This window comes from Brachyhypopomus gauderio, chromosome 11 (genome assembly GCF_052324685.1).
Source record: "Brachyhypopomus gauderio isolate BG-103 chromosome 11, BGAUD_0.2, whole genome shotgun sequence".
In the NCBI taxonomy this organism is placed as follows: domain Eukaryota; kingdom Metazoa; phylum Chordata; class Actinopteri; order Gymnotiformes; family Hypopomidae; genus Brachyhypopomus; species Brachyhypopomus gauderio.
This window is the reverse complement of record NC_135221.1, coordinates 6572277-6592066: the sequence shown is the minus strand read 5'-3', so window position 1 is coordinate 6592066 and position 19790 is coordinate 6572277. Positions and strand designations below refer to the sequence as shown.

At 42.9% G+C, this 19790-nt stretch overlaps 3 protein-coding genes across 5 annotated transcripts in view; 1 reads left to right on the top strand and 2 right to left on the bottom strand.

Annotated features, from left to right (window-relative positions):
- macrod1 (mono-ADP ribosylhydrolase 1) overlaps positions 1-9111 on the bottom strand; it is a 69640-nt gene extending 60529 nt beyond the window's left edge. For both annotated transcript variants that reach the window (XM_077021351.1, XM_077021350.1), the window contains exons 1-3: positions 8433-9111; positions 7922-8014; positions 7649-7759 (exon numbers count right to left, since the gene is read on the bottom strand). In XM_077021351.1, the coding sequence (XP_076877466.1) occupies positions 7649-7759; positions 7922-8014; positions 8433-8928 (700 nt within the window). In that variant the 5' untranslated portion in view covers positions 8929-9111. The remainder of the gene's footprint in view (positions 1-7648; positions 7760-7921; positions 8015-8432) is intronic.
- A 943-nt stretch (positions 9112-10054) lies between these two features.
- fermt3b (FERM domain containing kindlin 3b) lies at positions 10055-17116 on the top strand. 2 transcript variants are annotated; one of them, XM_077021342.1, is made up of 15 exons: positions 10061-10235; positions 11278-11402; positions 11588-11821; positions 11950-12066; positions 12227-12395; positions 12475-12577; positions 12680-12787; positions 13206-13331; positions 13521-13567; positions 13665-13789; positions 14291-14397; positions 14491-14706; positions 14963-15087; positions 15786-15927; positions 16131-17116. In XM_077021342.1, the coding sequence occupies exons 2-15, from the start codon at positions 11279-11281 to the stop codon at positions 16308-16310; spliced, it is 1923 nt and encodes a 640-aa protein (XP_076877457.1). In that variant the 5' UTR covers positions 10061-10235; position 11278; the 3' UTR covers positions 16311-17116. The 2 variants fall into 2 exon arrangements, with proteins under 2 accessions (XP_076877458.1, XP_076877457.1); XM_077021343.1 differs by lacking the exons at positions 15786-15927; positions 16131-17116 and adding an exon at positions 15363-15779 and having other exon boundaries at positions 10055-10235.
- Positions 16425-19473, bottom strand: trpt1 (tRNA phosphotransferase 1). Its single transcript, XM_077021345.1, has 7 exons — positions 19184-19473; positions 18980-19061; positions 18648-18817; positions 18304-18481; positions 17686-17742; positions 17473-17583; positions 16425-17385 (listed from the first exon to the last, which is right to left on the bottom strand). Exons 1-7 carry the CDS (start codon positions 19244-19246, stop codon positions 17363-17365), a joined length of 684 nt encoding a protein of 227 aa, XP_076877460.1. The 5' UTR covers positions 19247-19473; the 3' UTR covers positions 16425-17362.
- Between the last annotated feature and the right edge of the window lie 317 nt (positions 19474-19790).

The window sequence follows — 19790 nt, the reverse complement described above, 5'->3', positions numbered from 1 at the left end:
TTTTAAGATGCCATGATATCACATTAATGTCAGCGCTGCCAGATAACTGAGATACTAACACTGCGTGAGACTGATGAGACTATTCACTATAAAGTGATGTAATCAAGGGCAAACGCTCTCGAGAATTACACCATATGGAATTATTTGTCCTCGCAGATTGTGTGTGGACACAGACTGGAGTGTTTACTTACCAAACCCCAAAAGTCCCTGTTATCAAAAGAAGCTGGCCTAGTCAGTTGAGCATTGGGCTTTGCTTCCACCTAGTGGTCAATGCATGCAATTACTGTGATTTTGCATTTTTGTCACTACTTTCATGTTTTTACAACAAGCAAAAGAAAAAAAACAAAAATGGTTTTGTTGTTTGTTATTTAGCATTAATTGTCATTTTATATGTCTGATTTGCACACAACCTGCAAGAAAACAATTCTATTCTAAAATCAGCTTCTAAGTTCAAAGAAAAGGTCAGGGTGTTGGGCAGGGTATCATGACTTCCTGTGCTATACTGGGAGAATCCTACTGAAGCACTCTTCATACTCTCACTGAATCCTTAATACTGATTCAAAATAAAGCAAATAAACAGACAGAAGGAGGTCCCATATTTGAGTATACCGACAACTGAAAACATCGTATGGGGCAGTCATGGCCTGGTGGTAGGGAACTGGTCTTGTGACCGGAGGGTTGTGGGTTCGATTCCCAGACCTGAGGCCATGACTGAGGTGCCCTTGAGCAAGGCCCTTAACCCCTACTGCTCCCCGGGCACCGGGCTAGGGCTGCCCACCGCTCTGGGCACGTGTGATCCACAGCCCCCTAGTAATCACTAGTGTGTCTGTGTTCTAACTGCACAGATGGGTTAAAAGTGGAGGACAAATTTTGATTGCGGTGAAAAAATCACAATTGACAAAATATGGCACATTTACATTTTACATTTACATGTTGAACTGAATCACGTAATTTTTTTCTGAACAATCTGAATAAAGATGATTCAGTTCATAAGTTATCCATCCATCCATATATATTACACAAATTTGACAAAATTCTTATGAATAATCCCTAGAATGTTGAATACTACGAAGCAAAATGTATTCCTTGAACCAAACCTCCATCTATAGAAGATGCCTAGATACCATTCAACACGTGTTTTCTGATCAGCATTACGTGATGGTGGTCAAAATTTAATTTTCAGAGCTAAGCTTTCATTTTAACTTAAATTATAATAAAATAAAACGATCTACTCTCAGAACAGCTGCCTCAGCCAAAATGTAATCATGGTGAAATGTAGCCACAGTGCTCATCAGTGACACAACTGGATGGCCGACCAAAATCACACAGAATCAGAATCTTTCATTTCCTAATCAAATTGACATCCATGTGCATCAGCCCTGCAGTACTCCGTCATTATTTATTTGGAGGCAACAGACAGTAACAGAAATACCACAGTATAATCTCATCTGATTTTGTGAAATGAGACATTTCATCCACATTTTAATGCTGGCCATTTTTCGTCATTTCAAATGGATGATACAGACCACATAAGGCATGCAGGATTTGTACACAAATTTAGATTTTTAACAGATTATAACAGATTTTCTGGCAGTACTGGCACACCTCTCTCTAAAAATCTGCAGGCCATCACATCCAGCCTGAGAGAAGTAATATAATAATCATAAAGTGAGGAATATGAGGTTTAATTTAGGGTGTTTACACCTGTACTTATTCAGTCACATTCAGTCAATGGGGACATTAAGCAACTGGAAAAATTTACATCAACTTAATGTGCAATTATTTCTTGTCTCCAAATGTTTTGCAGCACATGAGTGAATACAGAGTGCATGTCAGAGCCTTAGAGCAGACGCTGGGTGTGATACGGTGCTCTGACAGGCATGGCAGCAGTCACTCACAGTATGTTAGGTGTGCCACTCGTTCTGGTCCTGTTCTGGTCTCAGTGGACGCTCCTTTTGGGGTTTTGGGTGTCAGATCTATTCTTAAGTAAACTGGAATATGGCCTTACTGTTGTTGAGGTTCACCAGGGTCTGCATCTGGTGACCTGCTTTTGTCACATGTGTTACGACCCTGATCTCATCAAAAGAGTCTCCTGCAGGGTATTTACTGTATCCACTTACTCTATCCTGCTTACCTACAACCAACGATGGAAACAGGAGTGAGCAAATGTTTCATGCATGTAAAGCTTAACAGACGCATCTGACTGCAAATTATAATGAACAAATATGTTGAAAAGAGCGAGTGCTATTTCAGAGCCAAGTGTCATGGGAACAGGCATAACCAGCTTTAGAAACCTCAATGCTAAAATAGCTTTGTCAGAGGTTTATAATTTGCTGGTTTTATTTATGCTTGAACCTAGTAAACGCTAGTAAATATGCACGGCAGACTGGATATTTACAGGGAAATCTGTGTCTGCAATCTTAAAGCATGTACGTAAGCATTTACAATATTAACTGCTATCTTAACAGCTGAACTGAGCAGGATTTATTTGGGTAAAATAAGTCGATTAGTTACACATTAAAACTGCATTGGTAATGTAATGAGGCAATGCAAATGATTTAGACGGCATCCGGCCTGCGAGAAGTCGGCGAGGGCTGGGAGTCAGGTCGGAACAGCTCGGTTCGTTTCTGCTGGTTGGTGTCTCATGGAACTCCAGCACTCTGCTCTAACCGTCGGTGATAGCATATGGTGATAGCCGTAGCCGTCGCCGCTAGCAACGCCGAGCCGCAGGAGAACGGCACACATGAGGAGGTCAAAGCCCGGTGCGGCTGCTACACCGCTGCTACTCTGCTCTACACCCAGCCCGGTGCGGCTGCTACACCGCTGCTACTCTGCTCTACACCCAGCCCGGTGCGGCTGCTACACCGCTGCTACTCTGCTCTACACCCAGCCCGGTGCGGTTGCTACACCGCTGCTACTCTGCTCTACACCCAGCCCGGTGCGGCTGCTACACCGCTGCTACTCTGCTCTACACCCAGCCCGGTGCGGCTGCTACACCGCTGCTACTCTGCTCTACACCCAGCCCGGTGCGGCTGCTACACCGCTGCTACTCTGCTCTACACCCAGCCCGGTGCGGCTGCTACACCGCTGCTACTCTGCTCCACACCCAGCCCGGTGCGGTTGCTACACCGCTGCTACTCTGCTCTACACCCAGCCCGGTGCGGCTGCTACACCGCTGCTACTCTGCTCTACACCCAGCCCGGTGCGGCTGCTACACCGCTGCTACTCTGCTCCACACCCAGCCCGGTGCGGCTGCTACACCGCTGCTACTCTGCTCTACACCCAGCCCGGTGCGGCTGCTACACCGCTGCTACTCTGCTCTACACCCAGCCCGGTGCGGCTGCTACACCGCTGCTACTCTGCTCCATAGTCTACCCGGTATCGCTGCTACATTTGACTTTAATTTGCTCTATATTGTTCAGTATCATTTGTATCTGGACTGCATAAATAACCATTTTTAATGGGTCCATACTGTCAATGGCTTCCTCCCCCCGGAGGTTTTGGCCACACCTTTACATCTAATACTGTTTCCCTAAATACCATTCCATCCATCTGGTCTAATCGTACACAACCTTCACGGAGTCATTTCAAAAAACATGTAAACTCGGCGAATCTCCTCTCTGTTCCTTGTTCCTCACAGCAAAGTGTACAACAATGCCACCTGAAAATAGCATTGCTAAACACTCGCTCACTCAACACCAAAGGCTCATTACTTAGTGAATTTATTTCAGATAATGAATTAGACATCTTTTGTCTTACAGAAACCTGGCATAAACCCCTTGATTATTACTCACTAAACCAGACGACACCAGCAGGATTCTCATATATCGATAAGCCTCGTATGGAAGGGCGAGGCGGTGGCATTGCCACAATCTACAGGGATGAGATCAGAGTAACCCTGTTGCCTATTCCAGCCGCTCCTTCATTTGAACATCTTGCCTTCAAGTTGTCTGGTCCTACTCCTTTGGTCATCGCGGTGGTGTACCGCCCCCCAAAGCCTAACCCTTCATTTCTGCATGACTTATCTGATTTTCTAACCCAGCTCTGCGCTCATTCATCCTCTGTACTTCTTATGGGTGACTTTAATATCCACGTCGACAACATCAACTGCAAGTTTGCAGAGGAGTTCAGAGAATTACTGCATTGCTGCAATTTCGCACAACATATAAACTTTCCAACCCACATCAAAGGCCATACTCTTGACCTTGTCTGCTCTACCGGTGTCACAGTTCATCAGCCCACCTGCCACAACCTCAATGTCTCAGACCATCTGACAATCATCATGGTCATTGAGGTCCCTGTGCCTATCACTATGACTACTCGGAAGATATCTTTCAGGAATCTCAAACACATCTCTGTCTCTTCTCTCTCTAATTCTCTCGCTAATAAGATGTCCGTATGTCCTCCTCAGGCTAACAATTTATCTGACCTTGTGGACTATTATAATGACACTCTCTCCTCCTGTCTTGACCAACTGGCTCCATTGAGAACTAAATATGTCTCATTTAGGCGCTCTGCACCATGGTTTACACCTGAGCTCCACCAGATGAAATCTCGCAAACGCCAGCTTGAGAGACTGTGCAAAAAAACTGGTCTAACGGTCCATCACCAAATGTATAATGACTACCTCCAACAATATAAGGATGCCCTCACTGCAGCCCGGTCATGTTTCTACTCCAATCTCATACATGCTGAATCAACAAACCCTAAGACTCTCTTCTCCACAATAAACAAACTCCTTAAACCAATAGATAACACTGCCACTTCCTTTACAGTAGACAAGTGCAACGAATATCTCTCATTTTTTCAAAATAAGGTTGAGACCATTCATCATACTCTCTCTGTGTCCCATGTCCTCCCTTCCTCTCTGACGGCTCTACCACAGCTACCTACTCAGCCTCTGACTCAGTTTTCTCCTGTATCTCAAACAGACCTTTCTGAAGTCATGATGGGGATGCGTAGCTCCACGTGTGTTTTGGATCCTGCTCCAACTAGACTAGTTAAAGGCTGTTGTTCAGTCATAGCTCCACTTATTACAGAGATAGTTAACTCCTCTCTTAATTCTGGTTCAGTCCCACATTCACTCAAATTGGCTGCTGTCATCCCCATACTCAAAAAACCTGGACTTGATACTGACAAAATGAACAATTTCCGGCCTATTTCAAACCTCCCATTCTTGTCAAAAATACTGGAACGTGTTGTTGCTTCCCAGCTCAAAGAACATCTGACTTCTAATAACCTGTTTGAAACGTTTCAGTCGGGGTTCCGTCCCCAGCACAGTACTGAGACCGCTCTTCTTAAAGTTACAAATGACCTTCTGCTTTCCTCTGACTCCGGTTACTTCAGTATCCTTATCCTCCTTGACCTCACTGCAGCCTTTGATACGATTAGCCACTCTATTCTGCTTTCTCGTCTCAAATCCACCATTAACATCACTGGAACTGCCCTCTCCTGGTTACGGTCATACCTTGAAGACAGAAAACAATTCATTAACATCAATAATTGTAGTTCTGCCATCACTTCACTATCCTATGGCGTGCCCCAAGGTTCGGTGCTTGGTCCCCTTCTGTTTATCTTGTACATGCTCCCCCTTGGTGATATCATACGTCAGCATGGCTTTCATTTTCACTGCTATGCTGATGATGTCCAGCTTTACATCTCTTCAAAATCAGTCACCACGGCCCTCCACTTCCGTCTGATGAGCTGCCTCACGGAAATAAAATCATGGATGCAAGCTAACTTTCTCAAGTTTAACTGTGACAAATCCGATCTGATCATCATTGGACCCAAATCACTAACAGCAACCACTAATACACTTCAGCTTACCATTGACAATCACACTCTGCTTCCATCATCTAACATCCGAAATCTTGGCGTCATTTTCGACAGTAATCTTACCTTTGAACAGCACATAAATCACATCACCAAAACTGCATTCTTTCATCTCAAAAATATAGCTCGTCTCCGTCCTTCACTCTCCTTTTCTGCCGCTGAAACGCTCATCCACGCTTTCATTACATCCAAAATTGACTACTGTAATAGCATTCTTTATGGTTCATCTAACAAAGTCCTCAAAAAACTTCAGTATATTCAAAACTCAGCTGCCCGTCTCCTTACTCACACACGTTCTCATGACCACATTACACCTGTTCTTCAAAAACTTCACTGGCTTCCTGTCCCCCAACGCATACAGTACAAAATGATTCTGCTTACGCACAAGACCCTCCACGGTCAGACCCCCTCTTACCTCACTGATCTTTTACATTTTCATACTCCATCCCGTTGCCTTCGCTCCTCCAATGCCAATCTCCTGTCAATTAGCACTAGGACCAAGCATCGGACCTGGGGTGATAGAGCGTTTTCTGTTGCTGCTCCATCACTTTGGAACTCTCTCCCTCAACAATTACGCGACTGTTCTGACCTACCAACCTTCAAATCACTCCTCAAAACCCATCTGTTTCGATTAGCTTTTAAATTGTAATTTTATTGTTTTATTTTTATTGAGATTTTGTGGCCTTAGTCCTAGCAATTATACTGTTGTTGTTGTTGATGGTGTCTGTTTTATGCTTTTATGTTACTGTGAATACTATTTTAATGTAAAGTGTCTTTGAGGTCTCTAAAAGCGCTATAGAAATAAAATGTATTATTATTATTATTATTATTATTTAGTATATACCAGAAAGGCAATATAGAAAACCCTGTTTGAATATTTCAAGCATTCCTTATCTTAAGTGTTTGCCATCACTGACCAATGCAAAATAACAGCACACTGGTATCGCACCCATCATAGGACATCAATCAGGCTCAACGCCACAGGAACTCACACCTGCTATTGATTTACACTCCCGAGTAATAGCTGGCCATTTCTGATGAGGTAGGCCCAAAGTGAGCGCTGTGATGAGACCCTTATCTCTCTGTCAGAGAGATCTCAGCGTCACATTGGGAGAAATCTCTCGAGCTTTCGTTAGCTCTCTTGTTCTCAATCTACCAATGAATTCAAGCAGCAAAAAAAGAACTCTGCAATCAAACATCCAATTACTTATGACCCCTCTGGATTGTTTCAAAACCAGCAGAGTGCCGAGCCAGAACAAAGAATGATTTTGTCCAATGGATTTTGGCCTGTACTGTAATTTGTATTGTCAATTAATTTTCTTGTAATATTAAAATCTATAAATGATGAGCGATTCCCCTTTTGTGGGTTTTGTCAGATTTGCTGTTTGCATGCTGTGGTGTCCAACGGACTTGGTATCGCATAGGCAAGTACTGACACCAACAATACTGTGTGTGGCCCCAGGACTAGCGGAGACCTGATCGGACAAGTCATGAGCAGTGGCAATGCTTATTTTTTATGCACTATTAATTTGAGAAGATTTTAATTTGTATTTGCATTTACAGACACATTGAGGAGTCATGTTAATGCTTAACAATGTGACTCTGTGAACACCTTTTCTTATTCAGCTGATAAACATTTTCCCAGGCAAATAAATACCCCACAGCTTCACGTTTTAGGCTTGTAATAAGTGGTCAAAACTACATGTGAGTGTCCAACTTCCAGTAAGAACAAAGACCCCATGGCTGATGGTGCAGCCCTAGCCGGTGGATGTGTGGGACGAATCACGTCTTGTCATCCACGGGGCTTAATCCTTACCTGCATTGGCAATCGCATCTATCTCCAGCTTAGTGATGTCACCTCGGAAGAGAGAAATCTTCTGATTCAGCTCCTCGTTAGGCTTGAAAATAGGTTCAACAGCGGCAGCACCTATGAGACAAAGATGTTCTACGCATAATTAAAATATTCCCACACAGCTGAGTGACGTGTGACGATCGAAACAGGCGGTTAATCACAGTCCGGATTTCACAGTGAGGTGCTGTGTAAGATCCAACCCCAACTCAACCCAACAGGTTTGAGAGTTTAAGTCACCTTGGGGTTTCCACACAGGGATCTGATCCAGAGGGATGTGATCAGTCCGGTACATCCCTCTCCTCTCCTGCACACTCATGGACAGAAGCAGCTCTGGCAAGGGAATGACAATTAATAGGACACAGCACACATCTCAAAACATTTAATACAGTTAGATCGCAATCTACTGTTCACGATCTGTCCACATTCAACTCAAAATGAACAACGCTGTCGTCTTAAAGTCTGCAAAAATAGTTACATTATAGGATACAGGGTTAGTTTGAACTGCTTAAACTTCTGTGCTTATCTTCAACCACTGTAAGTAGTTGTTGTCTAACTACCAAACGCGTTAGGAATTAAAGAAAAAACTAAACTGTAGTATCTTGACCTTAGCTGGACACCCATGTTTGCAGAAGAGGACAGATCCAAAGTATTGCTACAACAACCCATTTAAGCTTATATATTTATATATAAGTATTTATTCACTACCAATACAGGACATCTTGTGAGTGAGTAAAGCGACAGAACTCACTTTTCGCTTCTTTCCAGTCAGTTTTATCTGAGTCCAAACTGAAAAGTGTCCGGGAGGCCATGGCGCACAGCGCACTGGAGTGCACAGAAGCGACGACGACACCAGCAGCCAGCCCCAGCGCCCCGAGGGCCCCCGCGGCCGGGCGCCAGAAGGTGCCCCCCTCCCTGACCGCTCTGTGGCGGGGCCGGGCGGAGGTGCCAACCTCCCTGACCGCTCTGTGGCGGGGCGACGCCAATGACTTTGAGGTGGTCGAAAACGTCTCCGCTCGTCTTACTGTATTTATAACTCGCTCTGAACTCGGCGGGGAATTCAATGTTGTGGTGTTTACCGAGCCTTCGCCACTACGACCCACGGCATGAGACGAGCGACCTGGCCGATACTGTGTGAATGTGGTGCGTTTCTGACTGCGTGCAAACTTATTGTCCCTAAAAAGACTCAAACCAAAGTTTTTTATGTATGAAAAGCGAGCTGTAAGTTTTGACACTTGAAACGCCATAGCATAACCTACTGCTGACTTGGCGACCAAATTCACCGCTTTCAGTCGGGTTTACCAATCTTTGAATTATGAAGTTTTCGACAGAACCAAATGTTATGCCAGTATCTACGAGTTTACTTTCAATATGTTACGAAATAAAATGAAAACGTACAATTTCTATTTACGCCGTGATGGACTGTACCATAAAATAGGGGTCCATACATATTGGAATTTACCAAGTAGTTTAAGATGTGCCATTATCCTACACTGCTCTCTAGTGGAGAACACATTTGCACCCATATTTTCACACTAATTGTGGTATAGGAATTGTACTAAGCGATGAATAGACCGTGACTAATACAGTTAGCGATTATTCGTTGTGCACTGGTAAAACAATTTATCCTGCATCTTCTATAATGACTTCAGTAAAATAGAGCCTTTAATTAATTTTGCAGTCAAGCTGTTCTCTATAGAGTCCTACTCTGCTTTTCTGTACATGGGCGTTTTAGGACAGACTTTTGTGTAGGTGCAGATTCACAATTGTGCTTTGTAGTTTAGGTTAAGAACAATGCTTAAAATGCAGTGCAAAGTGATTCACAGTATAATGTTAAAATCAAAAAGAAAAAAAAGATTCAGTAGTAAAACAGGCAAATATTAAAACATGCAACAACTAAATATAAGGACAGTACAATAGAAAATAATATTAAAAATGAAAAATGAAAGTGTAATAATGAAAATAATACAGAAATAATGTACAAATAATGTAGGATGAAAAGTAAGGATAATGAAAATGGTAAATAGAAGAAACATGTTTTTCAGTGAAAGAAAGAACCTAACAAACATTTATCAATAATGTGAAACGCTTTCAATAAAACAGTGGAGGGCTGCTCATTCATGGAATTGTGTAGAGGGCTGGCATGAGATAAACTTAAGACACAGTCTGGAAAGGCTTATCGGGCATGTGAGGTTTTTGTACTACTGACAGACTACCAGTAAAATGTTATAGTCAGTTCTAAAGCAATATGGGTTATTTCCAATAAAAAAACAATTTCCTGTCTTTGTGCCTGCGTCTGTGGTTGTAGCATGGGCGGCTCTCGTAAGAGCGGCCGGCCTTTCGTACGGAACACACCCAGTGAAGCTGTGGTTGCAGAATCTTCGGTTATGCAGAAGCTGACAGAAAATATACACCCCTTTTCACACAGCTGCGTGTACATGCAGGCACACTACACCTAGGCTGAACTGAGACACACAGAGAGAGGGAGCGGAAGGCCATAGGTGACACAGAGAACCAAGGATACCACCTGGTAGCGCACTCACCTAAAGGAAAGGTAAACAGGCTTTAATTATGGAAATAATCTGTATTTGCTCTTTAATGGACTCATGAGTAATGACTTACAAGTATAAAGTACAGTCAAAAGTCATGTTATGATTGTCCGAAATTAAAACAGCCATAATTATTAAACGTTGGGCAAAATTTTTTGTTAAATAACAAAGCAGTTAACTTTTTCTTTATATTTAGAAATATTTACGTTGCTGTTATTAACAATTATTATTAGTTGTAATATTAAACAAAATCTTTAAGAAATAAAGACAAGTCATTATTATGAATGCGTGTGAAGGCGTGAAGTATTCAGGGCAAACTGTACTCATGGAACACACAAAAATAACACTCTTGAGAAGTTTTTTAAGCTAAGACAGTGACAGCATAACTTTAGTGTTAGACTTCAATTCAAGAAACGTAAAAATCATTTGTTATTTATAAAAGTGTTTCTTCAGTGTTCTTTCTAACTGTGTACACATGAACACCAAATATGTGAGTAACTGTCATTATAAATACATATAAATGTTGCCCAATAGTAATAATCTTTATTACACATTTTCATATAAATACCATACAATGTAGTGGGCATATATGGGCATGTGACACACATGAATACTGTGCACATGTACATATATGTTATTGTGTGATGTAGCAGGTTGATAAGACTATGTTGCTGTTAGATGGCAGTGTGTGTGTGTGTGTGTGTGTGTGTGTGTGCCATACTAATGGGGAAGTATTTGTCACTGTGAACCTGACAAGTATATCACTGTCATGCACACAGGGCGGATGTATGGTGTGTGTGTGCTGATGAGTGTGTGTGAGTATAGACTCAGGCTTACCATGTGACAGACAGACCATAGTTTATTCTTTTTTTAACAGCATGTCTTGTGCAAACAGTCAAGAGAACTCGATGCCACCAGCGGTGTGACCGTCAAGGCAGTGTTACTGTCTGGACTGAGCACACAACAGCCTACGAATTCTCGTGATTCCTCTGAAACCCTAAATACCTCTCTTCCATCTCCCTCCGTATCATCGTTCCTCTCCATCAGGATGGCAGCGTGGGACCTGTTAGTCACAGTGGATGAGCTGGGCCCTGACGCACCACCCCTCAACATCAGCGTGACCTCCGACCTCCACATAGGCGGGGTCATTTTGAAGATTGTAGAGAAAGCGCGTGAGTTACAAATATGATTATAGTGTGCCGAGTTGGTGAAACAACACAAATGAACAGTTAAAAGCAAACAGGCCGTGTGGGACCAAAGGACACGGTTCAGCTGAATAAATCGAACGTGTTCATTTTTAAGTTCAGGGAGAATGTCTTGCCGTAATAACCAAACGCGTGTGCCTGTGGTCTTGCAGAGCTGCAGATCGACTGGTCCGACCATGCTCTGTGGTGGGAGCAGAAGCAGCAGTGGGTCCTGCGCACGTCCTGGACGCTGGAGAAGTGCGGCATCCACGCCGACGCCCGTCTCCTGTTCTCCCCCCAGCACAAGGCCCTGCGGGTGGGCCTGCCCAACGGGACCACACTGCGTCTGCTCGCCTGCTTCTCCAGCCCCGTCTTCCGCACCATCCAGGGCATCTGCCGAGTCCTCTGTGCGTGCTCACCACCTGCACCGTCCCCCCGTCCAGGGATGTGCTCACTGCGAAGGGTCTGCGGGCGGTGGGAACCTCTCTCCGCCCGTCACTCTGGATCTCACTTTCTCTGTTTCTTTTCCTGGCAGCCATACGTTACCCGGAGGAACTCTCTCTGCTGCGGCCCGTGGAGGAGAAGAAGAAGAAGAAAGATAAAGACTCTGCAGAGGAGGAGTACGACCTCACGGGCGTGCCTCTGACATCAGGTGTTTGAGATAAATGTGCTTTTAAAATCACTCTTCCTGTCATGTCACAACCAGCCACAGAAAGGGGCCACACCCCTGATGTGCAAACTGATGGCAGGCCTTACTGAGGAAGAATGGAAAGATGCACATCTTCCTGTCTAAAACCTTATCGAACCTCCAGGCTCACTTACGGTTCTGTACAACGGCATGCCAGCCCATTTTGCGGACTCCCCCGAGACTCAGGCCGTCTACAAGATGCTGTCTGTGTGCCAGCCTTCTCCTGCCCCTGAGAGCATCGCCAAAATGTACCGACCAGCCAGTAAGGTGGACAAAACACACATCCACACCAGGTATGAGAGAACAGCAGTGGTCCAAACTGTGTGCAAATGGAGGATGGGCGTGGTTTAATGCTCATGGTTCCCGAACCAGGTGGCTGGATTCATCACGCTGCCTCATGCAGCAAGGAATCCAGGAGAACGACAAGCTGTGGCTTCGCTTCAAATACTACACCTTCCATGACATGGAGCTGAAGGTGGGTGCGTGGGTGGGTGGGGGGTGGGGTATCTGCAATTGCCTCTGTGGGAGGGGCCTGTGAAAGCACCACCGAGCCTCATTCTGGCTCCCTGTGCCACAGTATGATGCCGTGCGACTGACCCAGCTGTACGAGCAGGCACGCTGGGCCATCCTGCTGGAGGACAACGACTGCACCGAGGAGGAGATGATGCTGTTCGGGGCCCTGCAGGTACGATACGGTCCAGCCTGGTGAAGCCTCCACCTGCTCCACCTGCTCCACTCAGGTCCTCACAGCATGCTGCAAGAAACAGTGTCCATTAAAGCTCTAAAAAAGTTGTAGCAGTGGAGAACCTGTGTCATACGTCCTATAAGCAAACACAGCTTTACAATAACACAGCTTTAGCATAACACAGCTTTACAAGTTTGATGCACTTCACTGGTCCAGCCCCATTCCCCCCCATAGCATTTGTGAAATAAACTCCAGTACTACTTCATGGTACTGCTTTCTGTTCCTCTTTTCCGCTGACTGAGTAGGGATGTATTTGTGAAGTACCTTCACCAGGTCACGGGGGTAACGCCTTCCCCACCCCCCTTGAGAAAAGCAGAACCAGAGGAATGATAACCATGCTCTTCTCTCCCTCTCTCAGTACCACATAGGCAAGCTGTCTCAGTCTCAGGAAGGGAGCTCCAGCCAGGACGTGGAAGACCTGGAGTCTGCGCTGACGTCTCTGGAGGTCAAGATGGTGGGAGAGAATAATAGCACAGACGTGCTGGTGAGAGGAGTTTACAGAAGAGTGTGTGTGAGCTCATGCGTCTGATCATGCTGGCCTCGCTGACTCTTGTGGTCACTGACACACTGGAGTGACGGGTTGTTTGCAGTATTGAGGAAGTGTCGAAATGTTTCTTGGAGGGTTTGGGGTTGTTTCACCAGCAATTCGTATGACAGACATTTTTTTTTACAGGAAAACATGACTGCCCCAGAACTGAATGACTACTTGAAATTATTTCGGTAAAAACACTTCTCATCCTGGGTTACATTTTTTTTTCTGAGAAAAATGTTCAGGAGGTGTTCATCATTATTTGCATTATTCTGTTTTGTTTGTTAGACCCAGGAAACTAACTCTGAGGGATTACAAACAGTACTGGTTCAAGTTTCAGAACACTTCTATCTTCTATTACAAGAGCAAAGATGAAAGATTTGGAGAGCCAATCCAGCAAATGAACCTGAAGGGTAGACTAACACACACACACACACACACACTTACTCCAGACCTCAAAGTACCATAAACTATATTATCAAAAGACTAAACATACCAGTGATAATAAGTGACCTGAAATGCGTGTGCCCAACTCACCTGCTGTGTTTTCCTGTTTATGCACTGAACCTGCACAATGTGTTAAAACACTTTCGCAGCTGTAGCCACAGTGACTTCAGTGAAACACAGTACTGCAGTCTCTGAAGACACCTACCTCAAGTTCTTCTTAGTAGTAGTAGCACTAGTGCTAGCAAACCTGTACAGAAAGCCAGTTCAGTAACCTGACCATTACATCATATTTTAGTACTACAGCTATAGTACACCACAAATTTGGGCCAGTCAGACAGTCAGAGGGCCGAATGTGTACATTGTCTCAGCTCTGCCTTATCACAAGGCCCATCATCACACAAATGCTCTTTAGGACATGACACCTTTTGTTCTGAAGTGATCAGCTACAGCTGTGTGTCTCCTTGTAGATTGCGAAGTATCTCCTGATGTGAACATAGCCGGACAGAAATTCTGTATCAGACTCCTGATCCCAGCTCCAGAGGGGATGTACGAAGTATATCTGCGGTGTGAGAATGTAAGTGACCATAGCAACAACATCTAGTCTCCCCGGTGATCCTGGGATTCAATAATAGTTTTTCAAATTAAAACGCCCCCCTATTATTCTTAGGAGAAGCAGTACTCAGAATGGATGGCAGCTTGTAAGCTGGCCTCCAAAGGGCTGACCCTGCTGGACAGCTCCTACCAGAAGGAGGTGAAGAACATCCAGACCTTCTTGTCCATGCAACGCCCCAGCTCATCCACCTCCACTGTGCAGGCCGACGAGGGCATCGACACACTCAGCCTGGTCTCACCTCGCTACACTAAAAAATACAAGAGCAAACAGGTAAGGCCCACCCAACACATCCGGACTACTGCAGCACCTGGGGCTGCTAACGTTTTCCAGCCACTGAGATTTGGTTTTGCCCAGTCAAATGAAGTACTTTGAAAGTAACTTCTGATGGTTTTACACTGAATGGCAATAAGAAGTATTTGATTTTTGGTATACCATAAAACAAGCAAACAAAAAACGTAATTTGATTGGTATTTCATTGAAATTCAACATATTTTCAAAGGCTTAAACTGTTTGCCCATGTTTGCAGTTAACCATACGTATCCTGGAGGCCTATCAGAATGTATCCCAGCTCTCCCTGACGGCTGCCATTTTGAAGTTCCTCCAGATCTGGCAGTCCCTGCCTGACTTTGGTGTTTCATATTTCATGGTCAGGTAAGAGGAACTCAAATAGTACAGCCTCAAAGGAGAAAAGAGGGCTTACACTTTAGTATAAGTACTGCCTTTATGGAAAAATAGAGCACATGTTTTCAGGGCCTTTTCTGACAGTAAGACTTGTGCAATGCTAATTAAACTTCATTCACTGAGAATAGATATAGGAATATAGATACATATATACATTATATGGCCAAACCTTTTTATTGATTTCAGGTGTTTTACTGATTACTCACACTGTCTGACAGAATGACTGATGAATCTGGGTTTGGCAGGTACCTGGAGAATAATACCAACATGAAAGCACAGTTGACAACAGTAAAGTAGAGGAGAGTCTGTGGCTGTTTATTTTAGGGTTTGGGCTCGACCCCTTAGTTCAAACTGAAGGGTGATGGCAATGATACAGCATCCACAGACATTTTAGACAATCACACACACCTCCCACGTACAGCTGTTGGAAGAAGCGAGGGGCGTGACGCCACCCCTCTGCAAAATGAAGTTCATAAAGACATGATGAGTCTGACGTGGAGGATCTCCAGGAGCCCACACAGTGTCCGGACCATATTAGGGCTCATGGTTTTGCAATGGAATGTCCAATAAGCTAATATGTGTGATGGTTTGATATCTACATACATTTTGGACTTACGGGGGGAATTTTTCACAGGAGCTGCAGTTTTAATCCTAACTTTGGTTTTCAGATTTAAGGGCTGCCGTAAAGATGAGGTCCTGGGTATCGCCAACAACCGCTTGATGCGTATAGACCTTGGCGTGGGAGATGTAGTGAAGACATGGCGTTATAACAGCATGAGACAGTGGAACGTTAACTGGGATATAAGACAGGTTGGTCATGAAGCTTTAGAATAAAACATTTAAACTACTTATCAACATAAACTGCTTTTTATGTTTTATGCCTGGTTACCAGTCAAATCTTAAACTCTGGTGTCCAAACTTGTACATAAACAATATTGTATAAAACCCTGAATCTGGTTACATTAGGCCAGCATTTGATAATGCTTTCTACATGGAACATTCCTCTCTTACAGGTGGCAATCGAGTTTGATGGCAACATCAACGTAGCTTTCAGCTGTGTGACAGCAGACTGCAAAATAGTGCATGAGTATATCGGTGGCTACGTCTTCATGTTAACCCGCACGCAGCAACCCAGCGACATCGTGAACGAGGAGCTTTTCCTCAAACTCACCGGGGGGCATGAAGCTCTCTGACAGCCAAGCAGGACAGCACCATGACCATTAAAACAAATAAAGCATTTAAAAAAAGGACAACATTTGTTAGGGATCATATGTGCATGAGGACATGACTTAGCTTTTAAAAAAATGTATTAGCTTTCTCTGGTCCTCCTGATATGAAGTCACAGTTTGATGATGGGGTTCTGGGACATTCCAGAAGAACCACAGCGTATGCTGGATACACTTTCAAGAAGAAAATACATGGGATGACTCAAATATGATAACATACACTGCTAAAAAAAAAATAAAGGGAACACTTAAACAACACAATGTAACTCCAAGTCATCCACTTCGTGTTCAGATAGGAAGCAATACTGATTGTGAATCAATTTCATCTGCTCTTGTGCAAATGGAAGAGACAACAGGTAGAAATGAGAGATTTTCAACTGATTTCAAAGATTTTTATTAATTGAGATCTAGGATGTGTTATTTTAGTGTTCCCTTTATTTTTTTGAGCAGTATATTTTTAGGTCCATATCAAAGAGGAGCTCAGTGAAACCGTGCAGTGTTTAAACAGCTAGTCTCAGGGTGTATAGCTGTTTTAATGACAACTTTAGTAGCTTACTCCTGTGTTTGAAAGATCACTCATTTAACATTCGAACAACAACATGATTTATTGTTCATACTTAAATTTCATATATATTTATTGACTGATTTGTGCCATGTACATGTCTAAAACATTCATTCTGATTCATGATACATGCAGATAAATTCCTTTTGAATACTTTTGAATATAAAGAAACCTTTTGAATTACTTCACAATAAATGATGACAAAATATGATTCCACATTGTGCCACTTTTCTTGTGGGAGTCTCCTGGCATTGAAGCCACAGCCCTTATAATTCAGCTGACAGCAAGGGAAACAGCTGCCTATCATTTTCACCACAATATGCATTACACTGACCTGCAGTGTCTCACATTATCACAGAAAAGCTTCCTCATCACTGTTGGCAGACCACAGCCAGTAACTGGCTCCTATTAGATAGCTCTCTTTAATATGTAGCTGCTTTAGTGATACAGCTATTTGTTACTGCAGTTCGAGTTCACATTCTGTAATGAAAAGACACAGAAACTACAGTAAGCGACTGAACCGACTGACATTCTAATACAATGAATGAGCCAATGTGAGAGACTCACGTGAAGGTTTCAGTCTCTGTGCACGTGAAAAATATCGGGGCGACAACAGCCCGTCTGCGCCACCTGGTGTCAGCAACACTCCATTTTCAGACCAGTAGAATTTTATTCCATCTGTAAAAAAGAGAAAAGGAAAAATATATCAATTGAAATCCGACAGGCCAGTTTACACTGAGAGTATGTAAGAATGAAAACATTTCTGTTGCTTATTTGTACCTGACAGAGCTTTTGGGACATCAATGTACACAGCTAAATCACAATTCCCTCTCATACCTGGCAAAAGTAAAATACATTTTTATAAATGAAAATAATTATTAGATGCAGGTGCTGTTAATGCTGTTAACGCCTTGGTCAGTTTCCTTATCCACTAAACACCTACAGATTAGCAGACTTTTATATAGTTTCAGAATAATATGATATTTTATATAATAATAATACAACATTTTATAAAATAACATTTTATATCATATATTTTATATAATAATAATAATAATAATAATAATAATAATAATAATAATAATAATAATAATAATAATAATGTGATATTTAATATGATTATAATATGATCTGATAATTTGATCTAGATTTTTCTGGTAAATGGACACCCACATTCTGAATAGGCTGAGATGATGTTTATTAAGGAAAGGCTGTAGAGACATAGAAACGTAGACCAGGCTAAGTGACAAACCAATTCTATAGAAGAAGCCTCCTGACTGCTCACTACCAACACTGTAGCATCTCTTCAGTGACGTGTTTGGCAACCTGCTGCCTTATTTTGTTTCTTATAGATTTAATGAAAATCAAAGAAAATCAGTGAATCAAATTCACTCCCACCACTAATAACCCGGCCCTCTCCAGGAAGCCCCGGTGCCAGGTGTATGTGTGTCCTGGTCATTCTGCTCAGACCCTGGCTGCGTATAGAGGCCCAGTGCATCATGTAAGACCCATGAACAGCCTCCTGCGGACAGTCTGGATCATCAGACACTACTGGTCTCAGCTCCAGGTCTTCAACCTAGACAAGACATGAGTGGATGTCAGGAGACCAGACAATACAATGACAATTAATAGATCGTCCAGACATCTAGGATGTAAAAGACAGAGCAAATCGACTAAATGTTGGTCATGTAAAAAAAACATAAATAATTTTTTTGACTGAACCTGTCCTGTACGCTACTGACCTGTACAGAATGTCCCTGATTGGCCCGGATCTGGACACGCCCACTTTCAGGGTGGTTCTGCAGTTTGAAGCGCTGTTTGTCATTTGTGGCCACCACTCTCTCTACATCCTCCAGTGAAAATGAACTAAAATGTTGATGACTGAGAAGTTCATCCACGAAAATAAAGCCATCTGCACTCCAACAAGAAGAGAAGAAACAAACAATAAATAACAGAAATAAAAAACAGAATATAACATCTAGTACTACACACACACCTGTCAGGTACAACCCAACCAGGCAGTAAGGTGTGTGTGATAAAGTGATAAGTGAAAATAAAGCATATACTCACACACCTGAGCTCATGCGAAACCCCATTTTACAGGCGCCGTGTCTTAGAGCATAAGACAGTGATTTTGACAAACGTACATCTCTGCCCTAATAGAAAGGCATAGAGAAGACTCAGCTAGAGACAAACATGGTATACACGGACATGGTAGCTGTAAAACAGCAAATTCATTAAGCAACTTTAGCCAACTAAAATAGCCAACTGCCCGGACCTCGTCTCGAGTTCCACGACCCCCTCGTCTTCTTCTGCTTTTCCCTGGATTTTGACAGTCCATTTACGTGTCACTTTTAAAGAGGAAAATATCTGAAAGGGAAACTTTAAATACTCAACACGTCGAGTCCTGTAAAAGGGCTATATTTGCTAGCTGGCGTGGCTAAGCATTGGGTTACTTTATTAGGCTCTTTACACGGAACACATACAGTGACGGACAGATGTAGTTCATCCTCCTTGCCGCTAGATGGCCTAAAATAACTACGCGGATTAAATCCGAAATTCTAATGGAAAGAGGCAAAAAAAAACATGTTATTTTGTACGATTAATTTCTGATACAGAAAATTCATAGTTTTTTTTATTCTTGTGAAGAACTGGCATAAAGACACTATGTGTTACACTATACTTTAATCATATAACAAATCTAGAATTGTTACTACATTGCTTTCAAAGATGAATGTATGAACCTGGAAAAAAAATTACTTACTTTAGTAATTAATTTTTAAAATTACTTTAAAAATTAATTACTAGTAATGACTAAGCAGTAATAACAGAGTTAACTCTAACAAATAGAGGAAACATCACGTCCACGTTTGAGCGTGTAAAGG